The sequence below is a fragment of the Coregonus clupeaformis genome, chromosome 1, assembly GCF_020615455.1.
Source record: "Coregonus clupeaformis isolate EN_2021a chromosome 1, ASM2061545v1, whole genome shotgun sequence".
Classification (NCBI taxonomy): Eukaryota; Metazoa; Chordata; class Actinopteri; order Salmoniformes; family Salmonidae; genus Coregonus; species Coregonus clupeaformis.
Genome location: NC_059192.1, coordinates 70,595,383 through 70,617,579, shown reverse-complemented (window position 1 = coordinate 70,617,579; position 22,197 = coordinate 70,595,383). Strand labels below are relative to the sequence as shown.

Sequence of the window (22,197 nt, the reverse complement as noted above, 5' to 3'; positions counted from 1 at the left end):
ATCATATCCATTTCCTGAGTGTGACCATTCTAGAATCTAGAGGTAAATCTGGAGATTCTAGAATATCACTTCCTCCAGAATCTCCAGACACCTCCTGAGCCACTGTCTGGAGGTCTGGAAGGCCAGAGTGGGTTTAGGACAGTGGGCTGTCCAGGACTAGCTGCTCCCTCTAACCATCGCAGCAAGGTCTGAGAGAGACAAGAGATATAGGCACTCCAGAGTCACCCCATTATACTGTAGTATGGGATATAGACTGGCAACCAGGCTACAGAATACAGTGAATGAATGTCGATGCAAATTATGTGCTTACCTTGTATCTGTCAGCCATTTTGAATCCGGTGGCAGACTGCAGCTTGCGGAGGCAGACCGGGCAAAGGTCCAGGGGCCAGCAGTCTGACTCATTTTACATTTTAGTCATTTAGCAGACGCTCTTATCCAGAGCGACTTACAGTTAGTGAGTGCATACATTTTCATACTGGCCCCCCGTGGGAATCGAACCCACAACCCTAGCGTTGCAAGCGCCATGCTCTACCAACTGAGCTACACAGGGCCTGACTCCTCCAGGTGGTTGGAGCCCTGCATGACACACTGCATCCACTGGCAGTGCTTCACCCCGAATACGTGCCCTATCTCATGGGTGACCATCTGGAGCCAAACACAGGTAGGCATAAATGTAGGGGATAAGACTGAACCAATAAGAATCCATTTCTAGACAGGGCCAAATATCAGACTTGTTCGATATGCCACCCAATAGGACGATAGGGATTGATACTGAAACTGACACCATTCAATAACTCTGGGCTGTAGCATGTACCTTGCAGGACCTGAGCAGTAAGGTGCTGGTGATAGGAGGGGTGTAGTAGCCCTCAAACACAGAGTAGTCCCTCTGACAAGGCCTGATGCCTTTCTTTAGCCGCCCCGCGTAACTCCTGCTGTAGAGGTTGTCGTCGTACCTGGTAAAAGCTGAACACTCCCATTCCTGCAGGAAGAAAATGTTCAGTCAATGTATAATTTTTGTTTGAGTAACATGATGACCACACCGCCCGCATTGCGTGCGCGAGCGTTGCAAAATAAATGTACACATTCATGCTATTCAATAATTTCATCCAAACTGCTTGCGCGTGTCAATGAGTGTCTGCGTAGCCAGGCGCTAAAATAGTTATTGGTTCTATTTTTGACGCATGACGCGCTGCAAGTCCCGCCTCTCCCATCTCCTCATTGGTTTTTAGGAGCACATACCCACGTGGGTGATTGAAAGATGAACGGAGGTCCACACTCCAGTCCAGTTGGTGGTGCTAATGCACCTTAAAGTTGGTTGCCAACCACCATATAAAGTCTAAAGAAGAAGAAGAAGAAGAAGAAGAAGAGATTACTAGAAACTAACTAGGTTTCCCCTTTTATTTGTGGATGAATTGTCGGAGTATAGAACACAGGATTTTGTTGACTCAGTATGGGTGAAAATTCTACAAAGATCCAGAAAAAAAGGACCTTGTGCATTTCAGTTAAAATAACAACCCAATGTTTATATCCCAGGACAAAGTAGCTAGCAACAGCAAGCAAGCTAGCTAAATGTCCATACATTTTTCATGTGTTTTGACCTGTCACCGTATAAATATATTGGTTCAGATATTTGAAAAACAATTTCGCGTCTGGATGGACAAAATCAACATGTGCGTAATGGCGCATGCGGACACACGTGCGTGCCCGTTGTAGTCAGCATGTAAAGCACCACCTACTGGTATGTTAGAGTTAGAGTCAGAACAAGTTAAAGGAAAGCACCAGATTTGTAAAGAAAGTTGTTATCTGTAATACTTCCTTAAATGTAATCCCGGAGACCCCCTGGCATGGTGTTTGCCAGGGGGTCTCCAGGATTACATTGAAGGAAGTATTACAGATAACAACTTTCTTTACAAATCTGGTACAGTGCAAGCAATGGGATAATCCCATATTATAGGAATACAACTACATTAAAGTGTGTGCGTTCATTTTTAACATTAAATATCACCTTCAGTGAGGGAGGCCTGTCCAAACACAAAGTTCCAGGAGTCTTTGGGGTAGAGATCTATCATGGTGATGCCCAATATGCAGAAGGCATCTTTAGGTTTCCTCTTCTTAAGGAACCAAATCCCCTGAAAGAAATTATGACAACCACCTTTCATTTATTTATTCTTTTTTTTACCCACATTGGCCATTTGAGGGCCTCATTACACCTGACAAACCCCCCACAAAGGGGAACCCTGGTCCTTGACCCGGTGTCGTGAGCTGGTTTCTCTCACCTGCGTGGATCTGTAGATTGCGTGAACTGCTGTTGACCCTGAACGCACAGCCTGTGGCAGCAACGGTCACCGGAGGCAATAGCTTAACCACCAGCCCATAATAGAAGGCCTGGCAGTAGTCCCTTATCCACTCCACGTACTGGCCTGTCTCAGCCTCTGCCTCCCCAAAGGAGCCTGGGAAACAAGACACAGAGAGATGGATAGCTGAATAGTACCACTCAATGTTTGACCTTATTTAGGTGGAGCACCTCTCCCACATAGCTTTGTGGCACACCAACAATTGGTTTCAATGGAACATTCTGGTGTTTGTACTGTAGCCCTGAATGCTGTTTCTGTGGTTTTTGCACCTGGCTCAGAAGGAAAGAAAAACGAGGAAATGCACTGGTATGGTGCCCTATTACAGTGCCTTGCAAAAGTATTCATCCCCCTTGGCGTTTTTCCTATTTTGTTGCATTACAACCTGTAATTTAAATTGATTTTTATTTGGATTTAATGTAATGGACATACACAAAATAGTCAAAATTGTTGAAGTGAAATGAAAAAAATAACTTGTTTCAAAAAATTAACGGAAAAGTGGTGCGTGCATATGTATTCACCCCTTTGCTATGAAGCCCCTAAATAAGATCTGGTGCAACCAATTACCTTCAGAAATCACATAATTATTTAAATAAAGTCCACCTGTGTGCAATCTAAGTGTCACATTATCTGTCACATGATCTCAGTATATTTAAATCTGTCCAGAGTCTGCAACACCACTAAGCAAGGGGCACCGCCAAGCAAGTGGCACCATGAAGACCAAGGTGCTCTCCAAACAGGTCAGGGACAAAGTTGTGGAGATGTACAGATCAGGGTTGGGTTATAAAAAAATATCAGAAACTTTGAACATCCCACGGAGCACCATTAAATCCATTATTAAAAAATGGAAAGAATATGGCACCACAACAAACCTGCCAAGAGAGGGCCGCCCACCAAACCAGGCAAGGAGGGCATCAATCAGAGAGGCAACAAAGAGACAAAAGATAACCCTGAAGGAGCTGCAAAGCTCCACAGTATCTGTCCATAGGACCACTTTAAGCCGTACACTCCACAGAGCTGGGCTTTACGGAGGAGTGGCCAGAAAAAAGCCATTGATTAAAGAAAAAAAATAAGCAAACACGTTTGGTGTTCGCCAAAAGGCATGTGGGAGACTCCCCAAACATATGGAAGAAGGTACTCTGGTCAGATGAGACTAAAATTGAGCTTTTTGGCCATCAAGGAAAACGCTATGTCTGGCGCAAACCCAACACCTCTCATCACCCCGAGAACACCATCCCCACAGTGAAGCATGGTGGTGGCAGCATCATTCTGTGGGGATGTTTTTCATCGGCAGGGACTGAGAAACTGGTCAGAATTGAAGGAATGATGGATGGCGCTAAATACAAGGAAATGCTTGAGGGAAACCTGTTTCAGTCTTCCAGAGATTTGAGACTGGGACGGAGGTTCACCTTCCAGCAGGACAATGAACCTAAGCATACTGCTAAAGCAACACTCAAGTCGTTTAAGGGGAAACGTTTAAATGTCTTGGAATGGCCTAGTCAAAGCCCAGACCTCAATCCAATTGAGAATCTGTGGTATGACTTAAAGATTGCTGTACACCAGCGGAACCCATCCAACTTGAAGGAGCTGGAGCAGTTTTGCCTTGAAGAATGGTCAAAAATCCCAGTGGCTAGATGTGCCAAGCTTATAGAGACATACCCCAAGAGACGTGCAGTTGTAATTGCTGCAAAAGGTGGCTCTACAAAGTATTGACTTTGGGGGAGTGAATAGTTATGCAAGCTCAAGTTTTCCGTTTTTTTGTCTTATTTCTTGTTTGTTTCACAAGAAAAAATATTTTCCATCTTCAAAGTTGTAGGCATGTTGTGTAAATCAAATGATACAACCCCCCCCAAAATCCATTTTAATTCCAGGTTGTAAGGCAACAAAATAGGAAAAATGACAAGGGGGGTGAATACTTTCGCAAGCCACTGTATATTATATTATTATATTATTATGCCCCATTATATTATATTATTATGCCCTAATATTATATTATATTATATTATTATGCCCTATTATATTATATTATGATATTATTATGCCCTATTATATTATATTATTATGCCCTATTATATTATAATATTATTATGCCCTATTATATTATATTAATATATTTTTATGCCCTATTATATTATTATGCCCTATTATATTATATTATTATGCCCTATTATATTATCTTATTATGCCCTATTATATTATATTATTATATTATTATGCCCTATTATATTATATGATTATATTATTATACCCTATTATATTATATTATTATGCCCTATTATATTACATTATTATATTATTATGCCCTATTATATTATATTATTATATTATTATGCCCTATTATATTATATTATTATGCCCTATTATATTATTATATTATTATGCCCTATTATATTATATTATTATGCCCTATTATATTATTATATTATTATGCCCTATTATATTATATTATTATGCCCTATTATATTATATTATTATATTATTATGCCCTATTTGTGGTTCTTGTTCTTGAGCACAGAGTGGCAAACTAGGTGCATGCATGTCTCTGTGCAAGAGGTTCAAGTTGTGCATGTTCTGTATTGGTTGCTGCACTGCCTTTAACTGTGGCAGTTCAAATATTCTATCTCTCATGACCTTTAGCTTTAGTTAAATCCACTTAGCTTCTCCCTTAACTCTGATTACTTACAGTAGCTGCTGTGTGTGGCTCAACAGTAGTGGTCAGCTCAATCACACACAAATGTGTTTGTTGTCCATGGCTCACCAGCTAATGGCATCCTGAATGATTCACTGTTATTTTCAGAGGATTTTGCTACTGCAGGGAAACTGTATCTCTGTAAAAGGTATTAATAGGCCATAGGGCTTGAGAGACGGCTTAGACAGAGAGAGTGTGGACCCACCGACCGATGATCTGAATGTAGATAGTACTGTGACCCTTGATGGGCATGCTGCTGTAGGGGTTGCTATAGAAACTCTGGAAGTCCTGCGGCTCCTCTTGGTGCGAGGGGATCCAGTCCGAGTCAGAGTGCACAGTGATGGGCTGGAACAAGGACCCATCCCCTGGGTGGAGACCCTCCTCCAGGAGCCTCCGCTCTTCTCGGCTGTACTTACGGTAGCGATCAGTCAGGTCACAGCGGCTGGACACCAGGGCGGTGCGAAGTGTCTCCGCAGGGTGCTGGATCACCTGCATCTGTGGAGCAGCCAGGTGGAGGTGAGGAGAGGACACAAGTGTGACATAAGGTGAGGTAAGAGTATGATGAAGTTGCCCAAAAGGCCTAGACACTGTAGCTCCCTCCTAATGGCATTGGTTAGAGTTTAATATCTGTACTTTAGGGCATCTTCCAGAGCCTTCTATGGCACAGGGACAGGTGAGACTAAGACTGCATTTACACAGGTTAGACAAAGTTTATGGGTGGGGCTGAGGCAAAATAAACTAAAAGCCTGACTTTCCTAAAATATATTTTATATTTGCTTTTTGTCTGTTGTCTTTAAGGTGAGGGACAAGTTTACACATGAAGTGCCAGTTAGGGATTTAGAATAGTCCCTATAATTCCCTACCTGGTGGAGGAATAAAAAATAACTTCTAAATGCCTCCTCATGCAACCACCAGTAACACAGCCATTCCTTACCTACCCAGGTAGATAGTATTACAGTGTATATCACTAGGGGCCACACAATCCAGGCACATTCTGTTCCCATATAAAGTTATAAAACACAACTTACATCTCAATAATGGAATTTCATAGAAAATATAAATATTTCTATAAGTAAAAGGTTGTTTACCTGCGACAAGTTAACAGTGTAACTGCCTCATATATGCAAAATGTAGCCTACTGTAGAGTTTGCAGATGCGCATTCGGTCGGTTTCCGGTTATTTGATCGTTACGTCATCAAACGTCATGTAAACACTTTCAGCTGGGTCTTTTTGCTAGCAGCAGAACACTCGCTAGCTTGTTCGGATTCGTTGTACTGTATTCTTTCTGATCTGTCATCTCACCAAGACCGAATAATAGTTTGACTGCTCTCAAATACTATCAACACTCGAGTTAAATTGACGTATTGGAGAAATCTCTCGCTTGTTTCGTTTAAGTTTAGCCAGCTTGCTATGCTAGCTAAAGTAGTTTATAGCTAGCTCGTTTACAACGGCAAACGGTAGCAGAGAGAGACGAAGAGACGTTAACCGAGAAGTAAACTTGTTTACTGACAATCTGCATACATACTAGGAAAGTGACAGTTAATGCTACATGCTAAAGACTAACCAGTCAAGTGTTGTTTCCTTGCTAACCAGAGAGGCTATTCAACAAGCTAGCAATCAGATGAGATCAGAATGCCCTGACTGCTCGTGCGATAAATTCGGGGAAAGCGCTGCTGTACGTCCGAAAATAGATTTTTTGCTCGACCAAAATCTGAGGGAGAGGAGTCGTTTCCTTTACATCCAAACGTGCTCAGAGGGCCAGCTTCTTCTTTGTAACCAAAACAACCCACTGACAATCGTCTCCCAAATGTTGACAGAAAACAGGTGAGTGTTTTTCTTACAAAAATACCTCATTTGTATTTCTATTTATTAAGGATCCCCATTAAGTGTGTGCCCTCAGGCCACTACTCTACAATACAAAATCCATGTGTGCGTGTGTTAGCATGTGTGTCTCTTCACAGTCCCCGCTGTTCCATTAGGTCTATATATAAAAATAAATAAATCAGATTCTACTACTTGCATCAGTTACCTGATGTGGAATAGAGTACTATGTAGTACTGTGCGCCTCCCATAGTCTGTTCTGGATTTGGATTGTGAAGATAGGTTACTCTTTATCCATAATATAGCAGGGTGGTGTAAAGCCATATCACATACGTTTTTCCAGCAGCAGACTGACCGATAATGTCAAAAGCTGCACTGAAGTCGTAACAAAACAGCTCCCACAATCTTTTTATCATCAATTTCTCTTGGATAGCGGAATTACTTTTGCTACCCTCCAGGCCTGAGGGCACACTTTCTTGTAGGCTTAGATTTAAGATATTTCAAATAGGAGTGGCAATATCGTCCGCTATTATCCTCAGTAATTTTCCATCCAAGTTGTCAGACCAAGGTGGCTAGTCATTGTTGCTAGACAACAATACTTTTTTCACCTTTTCAAATTACAATGCTTGTCTTTCATATTTTGGTCAGTTATACTTGGATGTGTAGGATCGGCGTTTGTTGTTGGCATGTCATGCCTAAGTTTGCTAATCTTGCCAATGAAAAAATAATTAAAGTAGTTGGCAATATCAGTGTATTTTGTGATGAATGAGCCATCTGATTCAATGAATGATGGAGCAGAGTTGCCTTTTTGCCCAAAATTTCATTGAAGGTGCTCCAAAGCTTTTTACTATCATTCTTTATATCATTTATCTTTGTTGCATAGTATAGTTATTGAATTACCATCGACCTCAGTGGCCAGTGTTACATTTGTTTATGTCTCTCAAGTAGGCTAATTGATCTCTCAGCATATCAGTTTACCTTGAACAATATTTCACATGGTTGTTTTCTTCCCAGATAAGTTGTCATACCCATGGCTGATAATTTGAGCACATGTCTGCTCCTGTAACTATAAGGCTGTGCCTGAGATAGCCTCTCTCTATTTTGGGTACTTGGTGTTCTCTCTCTCACACATACAGTGCATTCGGAAAGTATTCAGACCCCTTGACTTTTTCCAAATGTTCTTATGTTACAGCCTTATTCTAAAATTGATTAAAATGTTGTTCCCCCTCATCAATCTACACACAATACCCCACAATGACAAGCAAAAACAGATTTTTAGATATTTTTGCTAATTTATTAAAAATTAAAAAATGGAAATATCACATTTACATAAGTATTCAGACCCTTTACTCAGTACTTTGTTGAAGCACCTTTGGCAGCGATTACAGCCTTGAGTCTTCTTGGGTATGACGCTACAAGCATGGCACACCTGTATTTGGGGAGTTTCTCCCATTCTTCTCTGCAGATCCTCTCAAGCTCTGTCAGGTTGGATGGGGAGCGTCGCTGCACAGCTATTTTCAGGTCTCTCCAGAGATCGAGTTCAAGTCCAGGCTCTGGCTGGGCCACTCAAGGACATTCAGAGACTTGTCCCGAAGCCACTCCTGCATTGTCTTGGCTGTGTGCTTAGGGTCGTTGTCCTGTTGGAAGGTGAACCTTCACCCCAGTCTGAGGTCCTGAGCACTCTGGAGCAAGTTTTCATCAAGGATCTCTCTGTACTTTGCTCCGTTCATCTTTCCCTCGATCCTGACTAGTCTCCCAGTCCCTGCCGCTGAAAAACATCCCTACAGCATGATACTGCCACAACCATGCTTCAAAGTAGAGATGGTGCCAGGTTTCCTCCAGATGTGACACTTGGCATTCAGGCCAAAGAGTTCAATCTTGGTTTCATCAGACCAGATAATCTTGTTTCTCATGGACTGTGAGTCCTTTAGGTGCCTAATGGCAAACTCCAAGCGGGCTGTCATGTGGCTTTTACTGAGGAGTGGCTTCCGTCTGGCCACTCTACCATAAAGGCCTGATTTGGTGGAGTGCTGCAGAGATGATTGTCCTTCTGGAAGGTTCTCCCATCTCCACAGAGGAACTCTGGAGCTCTGTCAGAGTGACCATCTGGTTGTTGGTCACCTCCCTGACCAAGGCCCTTCTCCCCCGATTGCTCAGTTTGGCCGGGCGGCCAGCTCTAGGAAAAAAAAACTATTTTTCGCTTTGTCATTATGGGGTATTGTGGGTAGATTGCTAATGATTATAAAAAATATATATATATTTTTAGAATAAGGCTGTAATGTAACAAAATGTGGAAAAAGTGAAGGGGTCTGAATACCTTCCGAATGCACTGTACACCCACTTTCTCAATACTGGCCTAACAATATATACCATTTAGTAGACTCCTTTATCCAAAGCGACTTACAGTATACATGTTATGTATGTGTGGCCCCAGCGGGAATCGAACTCACAGTCCTTGGTGTTGCAAGCACCATGCTCTACTGACTAAGCCACACAGGACAACAGACACAAACTTCCTCTCTGTCTCTGATCCGGTCACTCTCTCACGTTTACTCTCTCACGTTTACTCTCTCATGTTTACTCTCACGTTTACTCTCACGTTTACTCTCACGTTTACTCTCATGTTTACTCTCTCACGTTTACTCTCTCACGTTTACTCTCACGTTTACTCTCTCACGTTTACTCTCTCACGTTTACTCTCTCACGTTTACTCTCACGTTTACTCTCTCACGTTTCACGTTTACTCTCTCACGTTTACTCTCTCACGTTTACTCTCTCACGTTTACTCTCCTGTCTGTCTGTCTGTCTGTCTGTCTGTCTGTCTGTCTGTCTAGGAAGCGTCGGCGTGGTGGAGACAATGAGGGGGACCAGCTGAACCCCCAGGCCAAAAGGTCAGGAGGGGGGCAGGAGGGTCACACCCTGGTGTCCAAGCTGGGCCAAGACGTCTGGGACTCTGAGGTGACAGGACACACACACACACACACTTGTGACGGTTTGTGCAACAAGTATTTTCTGTAAGTCCTTCCTGTTTTCTTCTGTCTGTGCTCCAGTCGTCCAGCAGTGACAGCAGTAGTGGTATCAGTAGTCCTGAGAGGGCAGGGGGAGGAGCCAGCACCAGCACATGTACACAGAGCCAGAAGAACTGCACTTCCCAGGGTCTCCTCAGTCCCTCGCCAGAAGACCCTTCAATTTCCTCGTTGAGTCTCAATGGCGGCAGCACCCCCTATGACCACATCAACAGTGTTCTGAGGGAGGCCCACTTTAGCAGTCTCCAGACCAGAGGTCAACCAGGATCTACGTGACCTCAACTCACCCCTGACCCTTCACTCCTGACCCCCGTTACCCCACTGGAACAAGCCCCAACTGGGCAGAGTCGGTCCAGGTAGAAGTTGACCGTAGGCTCAAATCTAGAATCAACTTTCCCCAGATTTGTGTCTAGGAGCAACTTCATCCTATTGGCATCCATGTCGTGGCAGATGAGGATATACATCCTTTGGGCTCTGGGCCCAATCCATCCCATTGTCCCTGTGCTGTACATCTTACATACATGAAGCACACCTACATATCCAATGGCCTGTCCACTGTGGTACTACTATATGCAGTATGTATGTACTCCAGCACTTTACTGAGGCGTGTACTACTCTGTGTTGGTCTCCTTACAGGAGTGACTTCTTGTTGGACATTAACATCGCCACTGGTGCTATCTACTACAGATGGACATCTGTATGAGTGTCTAAAGTGCTGTATCCTAATTAATAAAGAGAAGCACTTTATCCTGCCTGTTATATTCTTGTCCAGGCCAATACTCATCATGCTGAGTGTGAGTTGGTGTTGATTAGTCACTGTGGTTACCTTCTATGATTGTCGCCTTGGCCTACAGGTTGTCCAGATGGAGGATTTCAAGCCACACTGCCAAGTTTCTTGCACTGATAAGATGAGGTGCTTTGCAGAATAAAGGCTAAAGTTGGGGTTTGTACTTGTGTATCCATGTAGGCAGGTTTCTGTGAAACTGCCGGTGTACCAGTTTGTTTTGTTTAACGTTTCAGTTCCATCAGCCGCAGCGAGCATCGACTGCTCATCCTCCCACCAGAAAACATGAGAGGGGACCATGATTACACTCACTCGCACATACAGTGGGGAAAAAAAGTATTTAGTCAGCCACCAATTGTGCAAGTTCTCCCACTTAAAAAGATGAGAGAGGCCTGTAATTTTCATCATAGGTACACGTCAACTATGACAGACAAATTGAGGGAAAAAAATCCAGAAAATCACATTGTAGGATTTTTAATGAATTTATTTGCAAATTATGGTGGAAAATAAGTATTTGGTCACCTACAAACAAGCAAGATTTCTGGCTCTCACAGACCTGTAACTTCTTCTTTAAGAGGCTCCTCTGTCCTCCACTCGTTACCTGTATTAATGGCACCTGTTTGAACTAGTTATCAGTATAAAAGACACCTGTCACAACCTCAAACAGTCACACTACAAACTCCGCTATGGCCAAGACCAAAGAGCTGTCAAAGGACACCAGAAACAAAATTGTAGACCTGCACCAGGCTGGGAAGACTGAATCTGCAATAGGTAAGCAGCTTGGTTTGAATAAATCAACTGTGGGAGCAATTATTAGGAAATGGAAGACATACAAGACCACTGATAATCTCCCTCGATCTGGGGCTCCACGCAAGATCTCACCCCGTGGGGTCAAAATGATCACAAGAACGGTGAGCAAAAATCCCAGAACCACACGGGGGGGACCTAGTGAATGACCTGCAGAGAGCTGGGACCAAAGTAACAAAGCCTACCATCAGTAACACACTACGCCGCCAGGGACTCAAATCCTGCAGTGCCAGACGTGTCCCCCTGCTTAAGCCAGTACATGTCCAGGCCCGTCTGAAGTTTGCTAGAGTGCATTTGAATGATCCAGAAGAGGATTGGGAGAATGTCATATGGTCAGATGAAACCAAAATATAACTTTTTGGTAAAAACTAAACTCGTCGTGTTTGGAGGACAAAGAATGCTGAGTTGCATCCAAAGAACACCATACCTACTGTGAAGCATGGGGGTGGAAACATCATGCTTTGGGGCTGTTTTTCTGCAAAGGGACCAGGACGACTGATCCGTGTAAAGGAAAGAATGAATGGGGCCATGTATCGTGAGATTTTGAGTGAAAACCTCCTTCCATCAGCAAGGGCATTGAAGATGAAACGTGGCTGGGTCTTTCAGCATGACAATGATCCCAAACACACCGCCCGGGCAACGAAGGAGTGGCTTCGTAAGAAGCATTTCAAGGTCCTGGAGTGGCCTAGCCAGTCTCCAGATCTCAACCCCATAGAAAATCTTTGGAGGGAGTTGAAAGTCCGTGTTGCCCAGCGACAGCCCCAAAAGAGATCTGCATGGAGGAATGGGCCAAAATACCAGCAACAGTGTGTGAAAACCTTGTGAAGACTTACAGAAAACGTTTGACCTGTGTCATTGCCAACAAAGGGTATATAACAAAGTATTGAGAAACTTTTGTTATTGACCAAATACTTATTTTCCACCATAATTTGCAAATAAATTCATTAAAAATCCTACAATGTGATTTTCTGGAGAAAAAAAATCTCATTTTGTCTGTCATAGTTGAAGTGTACCTATGATGAGAAGTACAGGCCTCTCTCATCTTTTTAAGTGGGAGAACTTGCACAATTGGTGGCTGACTAAATACTTTTTTTTCCCACTGTAAGTCATTTTTCTGTGACAATAACAGGCCACATTCTCCATTGTTCAGAACATTACAGAATGTTCCAATGGAAATGTTTTTTTTGTTTGTTTCTCTCCCATTCTTGATACACAGGAAACTGTTGATTGTGAAAAACCCAGCAGCGTTGCAGTTCTTGACAAAAACCGGTGAGCCTGGCACCTACTACCATACCCCGTTCAAAGGCACTTAAATATTTTGTCTTGACCATTCACCCTCTGAATGGCACACATACACAATCCATGTCTCAAGGCTTAAAAATCCTTCTTTAACCTGTCTCCTCCCCTTCATCTACACTGATTTGAAGTGGATTTAACAATGACATCAATAAGGGATCATAGCCTTCACCTGGTCAATCTGTCATGGAACGAGCAGGTGTTCTTAATGTTTTATACACTCAGTGTATTTGTTAGGTAATCGACATCTGTGGCTGTTGTTTCTTTACAAGATCATTCAAATAACTTCAGTTGTACTTTTGTAATGTTAGTTACCCTGACCCAGAAACTGGCCTTCAACTAAACAGCCTCTGGTAGAACAGAATAAAAATTGAAGGATTTTTATAAGTTTCACACGACTGCATTGCAAGAACGTGAATACAGCGAAGACTGAGTGGACACTGACCCTGGCCCACTTCTATTTAAAACATACCACATTCCATTTGTTTTCCTATAGAGCGAGTCAGGGAGATGTTTTCACACTAGTCTGTAGGAGTCGGTAGGTAGGAGTGTCCCTAAATGACGCCACCTTTGAGCTGCTCATGTCTTAATTAAGCATTACTAATGCCACGTAGGCCTTGTCCCGTTGTTGGTTAAAGCTACTGGTCTATGCAATGTAACCACTATATAAACAGTAGACTGCTTTTCAATAGTGTTTTATTTGTCCTTTTAATTTTCCACATACTTGTTAATTTGGCAATGGTTAGCATCGTAAAGCGGATCTGGCACAACATCCTCAAAAGGCCACATGAAAAGTAAACATTGTCTCTTGAGCAAAATCAACATACAGTATCTCAATGAAATAACTTCACACACCCAACATTGTTTTCATGGAAAGAGACCCTCATACACGTGAACGTATTGTTCATATCATACATAATGAATTGTTCTTAGACGCTTGAAAAATTATATGTACACATTTAACGGTAACAATGCTCCAATATAAATGACACTTTCTTTGTTCTTAAACTACCACTGCACAGACATTGTAGACCAAAACAAACCAACGTGTCCCTAAGAACAAGAGGATAATTACAGAACAGTTTTGTGAGACAACAATATAAACTGCTGCAGGCATTGAGGTGGACTTGGGGTATTGAAAACAGTATGGGTAATAATGGATAATAAAACCTTATCAACATTATAGTACAACAGACATGATGCCACAAGTACAAGAACACCGATTTCCACACGTAACTATGGAGTGGTAACAAACACTAACTCAAAGATCAAAACGAGTCCGTCATCATCTCTGCTATAGGTTATTGAAAACCTTCACCATAGCAGTCACCTTGCTTCCATGTTTGATTGGATATTCCCCTAAATCTGCTCAGGCTATCTCCAGTCAAGGTGGAGAAGGCTTTAATGACTTTCATCAGGAGACGTAGGTTACTGTACAGTGGGGGAAAAAAGTATTTAGTCAGCCACCAATTGTGCAAGTTCTCCCACTTAAAAAGATGAGAGAGGCCTGTAATTTTCATCATAGGTACACGTCAACTATGACAGACAAAATGAGATTTTTTTTCTCCAGAAAATCACATTGTAGGATTTTTTATGAATTTATTTGCAAATTATGGTGGAAAATAAGTATTTGGTCAATAACAAAGGTTTCTCAATACTTTGTTATATACCCTTTGTTGGCAATGACACAGGTCAAACGTTTTCTGTAAGTCTTCACAAGGTTTTCACACACTGTTGCTGGTATTTTGGCCCATTCCTCCATGCAGATCTCCTCTAGAGCAGTGATGTTTTGGGGCTGTCGCTGGGCAACACGGACTTTCAACTCCCTCCAAAGATTTTCTATGGGGTTGAGATCTGGAGACTGGCTAGGCCACTCCAGGACCTTGAAATGCTTCTTACGAAGCCACTCCTTCGTTGCCCGGCGGTGTGTTTGGGATCATTGTCATGCTGAAAGACCCAGCCACGTTTCATCTTCAATGCCCTTGCTGATGGAGGTTTTCCCAAATCTCTCCATGCCCCATTCATACTTTCCTTTACACGGATCAGTCGTCCTGGTCCCTTTGTAGAAAAACAGCCCCAAAGCATGATGTTTCCACCCCCCATGCTTCACAGTAGGTATGGTGTTCTTTGGATGCAACTCAGCATTCTTTGTCCTCCAAACACGACGAGTTGAGTTTTTACCAAAAAAGTTATATTTTGGTTTCATCTGACCATATGACATTCTCCCAATCCTCTTCTGGATCATCCAAATGCACTCTAGCAAACTTCAAACGGGCCTGGACATGTACTGGCTTAAGCAGGGGGACACGTCTGGCACTGCAGGATTTGAGTCCCTGGCGGCGTAGTGTGTTACTGATGGTAGGCTTTGTTACTTTGGTCCCAGCTCTCTGCAGGTCATTCACTAGGTCCCCCCGTGTGGTTCTGGGATTTTTGCTCACCGTTCTTGTGATCATTTTGACCCCACGGGGTGAGATCTTGCGTGGAGCCCCAGATCGAGGGAGATTATCAGTGGTCTTGTATGTCTTCCATTTCCTAATAATTGCTCCCACAGTTGATTTATTCAAACCAAGCTGCTTACCTATTGCAGATTCAGTCTTCCCAGCCTGGTGCAGGTCTACAATTTTGTTTCTGGTGTCCTTTGACAGCTCTTTGGTCTTGGCCATAGTGGAGTTTGGAGTGTGACTGTTTGAGGTTGTGGACAGGTGTCTTTTATACTGATAACAAGTTCAAACAGGTGCCATTAATACAGGTAACGAGTGGAGGAAAGAGGAGCCTCTTAAAGAAGAAGTTACAGGTCTGTGAGAGCCAGAAATCTTGCTTGTTTGTAGGTGACCAAATACTTATTTTCCACCATAATTTGCAAATAAATTCATTAAAAATCCTACAATGTGATTTCCTGGAACTTTTTTCCTCAATTTGTCTGTCATAGTTGACGTGTACCTATGATGAAAATTACAGGCCTCTCTCATCTTTTTAAGTGGGAGAGCTTGCACAATTGGTGGCTGACTAAATACTTTTTTTCCCCACTGTGTGTGAGTCCTGGGACGTAGGTTACTGTATGTGAGTCCTGGGACGTAGGTTACTGTACGTGAGTCCTGTGACGTAGGTTACTGTACGTGAGTCCTGTGACGTAGGTTACTGTATGTGAGTCCTGGAACGTAGGTTACTGTACGTGAGTCCTGGGACGTAGGTTACTGTATGTGAGTCCTGGGACGTAGGTTACTGTACTTGAGTCCTGGGACGTAGGTTACTGTACGTGAGTCCTAGGACGTAGGTTACTGTACGTGAGTCCTGGGACGTAGGTTACTGTACGTGAGTCCTAGGACGTAGGTTACTGTACGTGAGTCCTGGGACGTAGGTTACTGTACGTGAGTCCTGGAACGTAGGTTACTGTACGTGAGTCCTGGAACGTATGTTACTGTACGTGAGTCCTGGGACGTAGGTTACTGTACGTGAGTCCTGGGACGTAGGTTACTGTACGTGAGTCCTGGGACGTAGGTTACTGTACGTGAGTCCTGGGACGTAGGTTACTGTACGTGAGTCCTGGGACGTAGGTTACTGTACGTGAGTCCTGGGACGTAGGTTACTGTACGTGAGTCCTGGGACGTAGGTTACTGTACGTGAGTCCTGGGACGTAGGTTACTGTACGTGAGTCCTGGGACGTAGGTTACTGTACGTGAGTCCTGGGACGTAGGTTACTGTACGTGAGTCCTGGGACGTAGGTTACTGTACGTGAGTCCTGGGACGTAGGTTACTGTACGTGAGTCCTGGGACGTAGGTTACTGTACGTGAGTCCTGGAACGTAGGTTACTGTACGTGAGTCCTGGAACGTAGGTTACTGTACGTGAGTCCTGGGACGTAGGTTACTGTACGTGAGTCCTGGGACGTAGGTTACTGTACGTGAGTCCTGGGACGTAGGTTACTGTACGTGTGTCCTGGGACGTAGGTTACTGTACGTGAGTCCTGGGACGTAGGTTACTGTACGTGAGTCCTGGGACGTAGGCTACTGTACGTGAGTCCTGGGACGTAGGCTACTGTTTGTCAGTCCTGGGACGTAGGTTACTGTACGTGATTCTTGGGACGGCTAATATGTGTACCTTACACTGCCCATGCCACATGCAAGCCTAAGCCAGCCTCGCATGCCAAATCCAGTGTCATTAAGTCTGTGTTTGCCAGTGTGTGTGCGTGTAGAACTGGATCTGTGTGTAGTAGAATCATCTGGAATCAGCCTTTCCTTACACAGACAGCCAAACAAAACACATTAAAAGCATTACACGTAGCACGTACAGTAGGCGTCAAGATCCAGAACATGACTCTCAACACGTCACAGACAGACATCCATCCTAAGACTCAGTCTCAGACAGCCGGTCCTGGCATATCTCTAGAGGCAGTTTGGCTGCTCCTCCTCCAAACACCTCCACATCACTGTCCAGCCAGGACACCACGTTCCCGGGGGTGTAGGAGGAACAGTTGGCCATGGTGAGGATGTCGGCTGGCTTCAGGACCTTGTCCCAGATGTTAACCTGGCTCAGCTCACCCACAAAGGCCTGTGTGGCGTCAAAGCGCCCGCCCACCATGTCCTGTTGAGGCCATAAACGACAGGCCTCGTTAAAAACAACAACAATAACATCATCCTCCTATTCGCTGTGGACCCCCAGGATGAGCCTGACTCACTCAACCTAATAACTGGTCTCTACTGTACTTTCTCTAAACAATGTTCATTTACTTTAAATGTAATTGTGTATCCTACAGATAGGGGGTGCTAGTCAGCAGCTTCACCTGTTCCTGCCCCAGTATGATGGCTCCTCCAGGTTTGATGCGGTGCCAGGGGGCCAGGTTGTCCCCTGCCCCCAGCTTCTGACCATCCTGGTAAGCTTCCCACAGACCATCCCTGGTGGTCCAGGTGATACAGATGTGTTGCCACCTCCCGTCACCCACCGACAGAGGCAGCTGAGCCACCTGGACAGGTAACATAGGAGAGGAGTGTAAGGTAGGTACAGATGCTTACAAACAGAAAGGAGAAATACACATTAGAGGGAGGAAGGTTAGGATTTGGTAAAGCTGGTATAAAACTACAAATCAGCAACCTCATTAAAGATCTAATTTAAAACCAAGAACCAAGACTCCTGTCAATAACGATAGGCTCTCCCTCAAAGATCAGCAATACTAAGAATCACTATGAATCCTTGAGTAATTTAGAGTGCCCTTACCTTGTCATTGATGAGCAGCTCTATGGGGTTGTTGCCCCACTCGATGAGCACAATCTCATTGGCCTGTCCTGGCACCCCGTAGGAGAACGGGGTGCCTATGCCAGGGCCGGCGCTGGACCGCAGCCACATGCACAGCGTGAATGAGTACATCTCAGGAAGGCTCTTGGCCATGCGGCCATACAGGTAGTTAGTACGCAGAGGGAGGACAAGCTTAAACTGCTCGGGGGACTTGAACCCACCGCCACCTACAGAGAGAACAATGGGAGAGTTGTCTATGAAGTCACCTCTATACTTATACACAGTACGAGAACAAAATGATAAGCCAATGTTTGTCAGATTTGATCTAAAGCCTCAGTCGTTTACTGCAGTGGGGTACAGTAAGTGAGCGGCAGTGATTGGGTCAGTTAGTGGGATAGTTGATAGTAGATTGAATGAATGAATGAATGACTCATTGTGTTTACAATGTGTGAGTCTCCCTGTTTGTGATGCAGGTGTGTACTACTGTCATCTGATTGTGTACACAGACATACTTTTGTGCGTGCGTGAGTATGTCTGTATGTGTCCTTGTGTGTCTCTGTCATATCTTTCCTTTTGCAGTGATTAACCTTTCTCCAGCTCATTGATCCTGGTCAGCAGGGAGTTGAGGGCGCTCTCTGTCTTCTGCCTGTGGGCTGTGGTCTCGTTGTAGAGCAGAGACTTCTCTTCCTCTAGGTTGTTGACCTTACTGAGCAGCTGTTTCTCCAGGTCTCCCAGCCTGCGCTGCAGCAGGTCTCTCAGCTCGCTGGGGAACAACGCTCCCGACGTGTTGGCTCTCTGCTGCTGCTGCGGGGACAAGATGGAGACGTCACAAGACAATTAAATAAGTGGAGACAATACAAGATGGTCACATACAATTAGTGGAGGTTAACGCAGACAGTCTGTGGAGGTTGATAGACGTCAGAGGTCAATTTGTATTGATGTCTGAGATGTGCTGCTTCCTGTCTCTTTTATTTGTCACCTTTTAATGTGTGTAATTTTCAAAGATCATTGGCTGAGTGGAAATCCCCCACACTGTGTGTAGGCTAGTATGTTATCAGAAGGCCCAGGAGTTGTTTTCCTGGCCACATGACCTGACTAGGGAAAACTCTGGCCCCTTTATTGTAACTCATGGAGAACATTGGATCTCTCCAATTGTCTCACCAGTTTCCTAAGCCTGTTAATGCATAATGAGCTTAAACACCTTCTACTGTGTGGTTGAGCTTGATACCGTCATGCATTTGGTTCCTAATGTACTTTTACTGCATGGCCTAACGTGGATTACCTGTGGTCCGGGAAGCTCTTTAAGCTAACAGATGGTACTACACTTATACAAGCTAGGATTGGATTTACTGAAATTGTATTTTGATCTGGAATGAAACATAGCTCTGTAAGAGAGCTAAATATCTATAGAAACACATCATATCCTTGGTCATTTGAATGAGCTGTTACTATTAAGAGGTGATATGACATTTGTTGAGTAGCGTGACATAGGGAACTGAATCACTGGAGGATAAAGGAGATAGAAGGCTAATCCATTTAGGGTACGCCTCCACATTGTTGCAAAAATAGAATCATATAGGCTGCAGGCCAAAATAGGAGCAAAATTAATGGCCACTTAAAGTTGACCACAGCAACAGGCGTTCACTTTGGATTCAATGACTTAATAAGCAGACAATTTAAAACAACATTAGGCCTATTTCAGATGTATTTAAGTCACACTGATAACGATAATTTTCAGCACTCCCTTTCCATGATTTAGGACCCAAAGAGTAATTTATGGTTACTGTCCCGCGCCTTACCTCTAGGTTCTCCAGTCGGTCCTTCAGACTCTGCATGGTCTTCCCGAGGTTGTCGATTGTATCATTGGGATCTCTGGGTACATCTCCCATTGTGTTCTGATTATTTTTGTCTTTACTCCAAGATCCACCACTATCATACTTCCCTTCCTCAGAGGCTGACTCGCAGATGGAGAGCTTGGTGGTCAGCTCGTTTATGGTCCCAAGTTGGTTGACTATCGTCTCTTTCTGTTGGAGAACCGTTTCCCGGAGCTGCATGACTGTGTTCCCCAACACTTCCTCCTGAGCCGCCGGGTTTGGTTCCGGAACTACGGGGACCAAACAAGTGTCGGCGCCAACGGCGATGGCTCGGCATAGGAACCGGGTTCCAGGATCCGGGTTGTCATCCTGTCCACGCACAAGCTTCCCATAGCCCAGTCCCAGTGCGTAAAAACACAACAATCTCAACAGAGATAACATACCAGGGCAGTATTTTAATAACGGGTGGCGCCTAACCAATTATTATGCATTTCAAATCCGGTGCATAAAACACGCCGTGAAAACGGTAAATTACTCGGATTAAAGGATATATTGTTTCAAAACGTTCTCATTCCATACAAAAGAAAATAATGAAAAGTAAATAAACTTAGGCGATGGTAAAACCACATGAAGAGTCTGGGTTAACGCTAAAAGTATCCCTGCCTCCAGTCAGCCTTACTGCATTTAATGGTGCTGAAATGACAGCGAGTTAAGAAGATTACTGTCAGACGTATGGCGCGGTTGGATTTGGTTGTAGTATGTTGACATAACTACAGTCTGTATAGGTAGGTTCTGTATGATGGACAAGTCATTTTTGAGTTGTGTATCTAACTGGTACTGTATGATCATTGACATATCAATTGAAATAGATGAGCTATAACAATGTCCAATATTCCATACACTAAAAATTAGGGGTTCAACCAGGGTTCTTCTAAGATCCTCGAAGTTCTTAGAAGAACCTTAACGTTCTTGGCACTGAAGATTGCCCCCAAAGGGTTCTTCCAAGAACCCCATAGGAGATGGGGTTAATCGAAGAACCTTAGTTGGTGAGGGTTCTTGCAGGAACCTAACTGCCCAACTGAAACATTTTGATTTGAATTTGAAAGGACAGCAGGTGCAGGCACTTAACTGAAAAATGTAAAGGTCTCAATTTAAGGTAAGGTTTGTCCCTTGTGTGTTCTAAATGTATATTGTTTTATGATGATACAATCTATCTTTTCATATTTGTGCTAATCTTTCTAAAACAGAAAATTTACAACATTCCATGGATATCCTCTGTGGTCCTCTGTAGCTCAATTGGTAGAGCATGGCGCTTGTAACGCCAGGGTAGTGGGTTCGATCCCCAGGACCACCCATACGTAAAAATGTATGCGCACATGACTGTAAGTCGCTTTGGATAAAAGCGTCTGCTAAATGGCATATTATATTATATCAATCAACAAAGAGGTAAGAATATGTAGGCTATAAGAATATGTTGAAGGCTAGCTGTATTGGGTGCAGATGACTGAACTGCCCTCTTTTGTGTCTGTGTCTGCAGGTATACAGACAAGGAGGCATACAAAGGTATGTCAATTGGTATTGGTATGTTATGCAGATCACATGAACCATCCTCCTCCCTTACCTCTTCATTGAATATCCCATAGGCCTCTACATTATGGACAAGGTATGTGTATGAAAAGCATTATCAAAACAGTTTTTTTCATTCACATTTACCACAAAAACCACTGCAAAATCATTCTGGCTATGGATACGGAGAACATCAACACATTAACATCAACACGCCAGAGGATATACCCATTGCACTTGGGCTCTGCTGGGAGTTTACCTTTGGATTTTTAAATTCTGCTTTGCCACTAAAATCATAATAAACACTGACAACTCAAATATGGTGTTATTGTAAATATATATGGTGCATACGTAAAAATGTATGCACACATGACTGTAAATGGCATATTATTATTATTATTATTATTATTATATTATTATTATTGTTGTTGTAATTGTTATGCATATAACAGGGGAGGGGAGGGGGGGTAGTTCAAAAATGAACCCCAAAAGGTTCTTCAAAAGGTTATTTGAGGATCCATTAAAAGGGGTTATTTGAAGAACCTTTTAAAGGGTTCTTCAAAGAACTTATAGGGGTTGGCCTACAGTTTCAATTTGAAGTACCCCTAAAGGATACTCCAGGAACCTTTTCTTTTTAGAGTGTATCCTTAGAAAAACGATAGTATTAAATAAATGAGGGAAAGGCTTCACACATATGGTTCAGATCCATCAAACACCAGTACTAAAGGCTCTACTGGGGTCACAGGTGACAGGATAGGTCGTTTCTTATACAAACAGGCACAATGGGGTTTTCTACCCCACCTACGAGTCGTGCA

The 22,197-nt window shown here is 43.4% G+C and overlaps 3 protein-coding genes across 3 annotated transcripts; 1 reads left to right on the top strand and 2 right to left on the bottom strand.

The window, feature by feature from the left end:
* Positions 1-50: 50 nt before the first annotated feature.
* LOC121569696 (archaemetzincin-2) lies at positions 51-6,208 on the bottom strand. Its single transcript, XM_041880877.2, is given in 10 exon segments — positions 51-149; positions 152-188; positions 311-393; positions 552-645; positions 815-979; positions 1,240-1,272; positions 1,998-2,152; positions 2,277-2,450; positions 5,250-5,535; positions 6,129-6,208. Coding segments are annotated over 9 exon segments (1,119 nt in total). The 5' UTR covers positions 6,129-6,208; the 3' UTR covers positions 51-57.
* Positions 6,209-6,250: 42 nt separating this feature from the next.
* Positions 6,251-10,833, top strand: LOC121577575. The gene is made up of 3 exons (XM_041891303.2): positions 6,251-6,864; positions 9,696-9,819; positions 9,912-10,833. Exons 1-3 carry the CDS (start codon positions 6,590-6,592, stop codon positions 10,161-10,163), a joined length of 651 nt encoding a protein of 216 aa, XP_041747237.1. The 5' UTR covers positions 6,251-6,589; the 3' UTR covers positions 10,164-10,833.
* A 4,968-nt stretch (positions 10,834-15,801) lies between these two features.
* Positions 15,802-20,437, bottom strand: LOC121577654 (neuronal pentraxin-2-like). Its single transcript, XM_041891425.2, has 5 exons — positions 19,802-20,437; positions 18,590-18,806; positions 17,985-18,229; positions 17,554-17,733; positions 15,802-17,354 (listed from the first exon to the last, which is right to left on the bottom strand). Exons 1-5 carry the CDS (start codon positions 20,255-20,257, stop codon positions 17,118-17,120), a joined length of 1,335 nt encoding a protein of 444 aa, XP_041747359.1. The 5' UTR covers positions 20,258-20,437; the 3' UTR covers positions 15,802-17,117.
* Between the last annotated feature and the right edge of the window lie 1,760 nt (positions 20,438-22,197).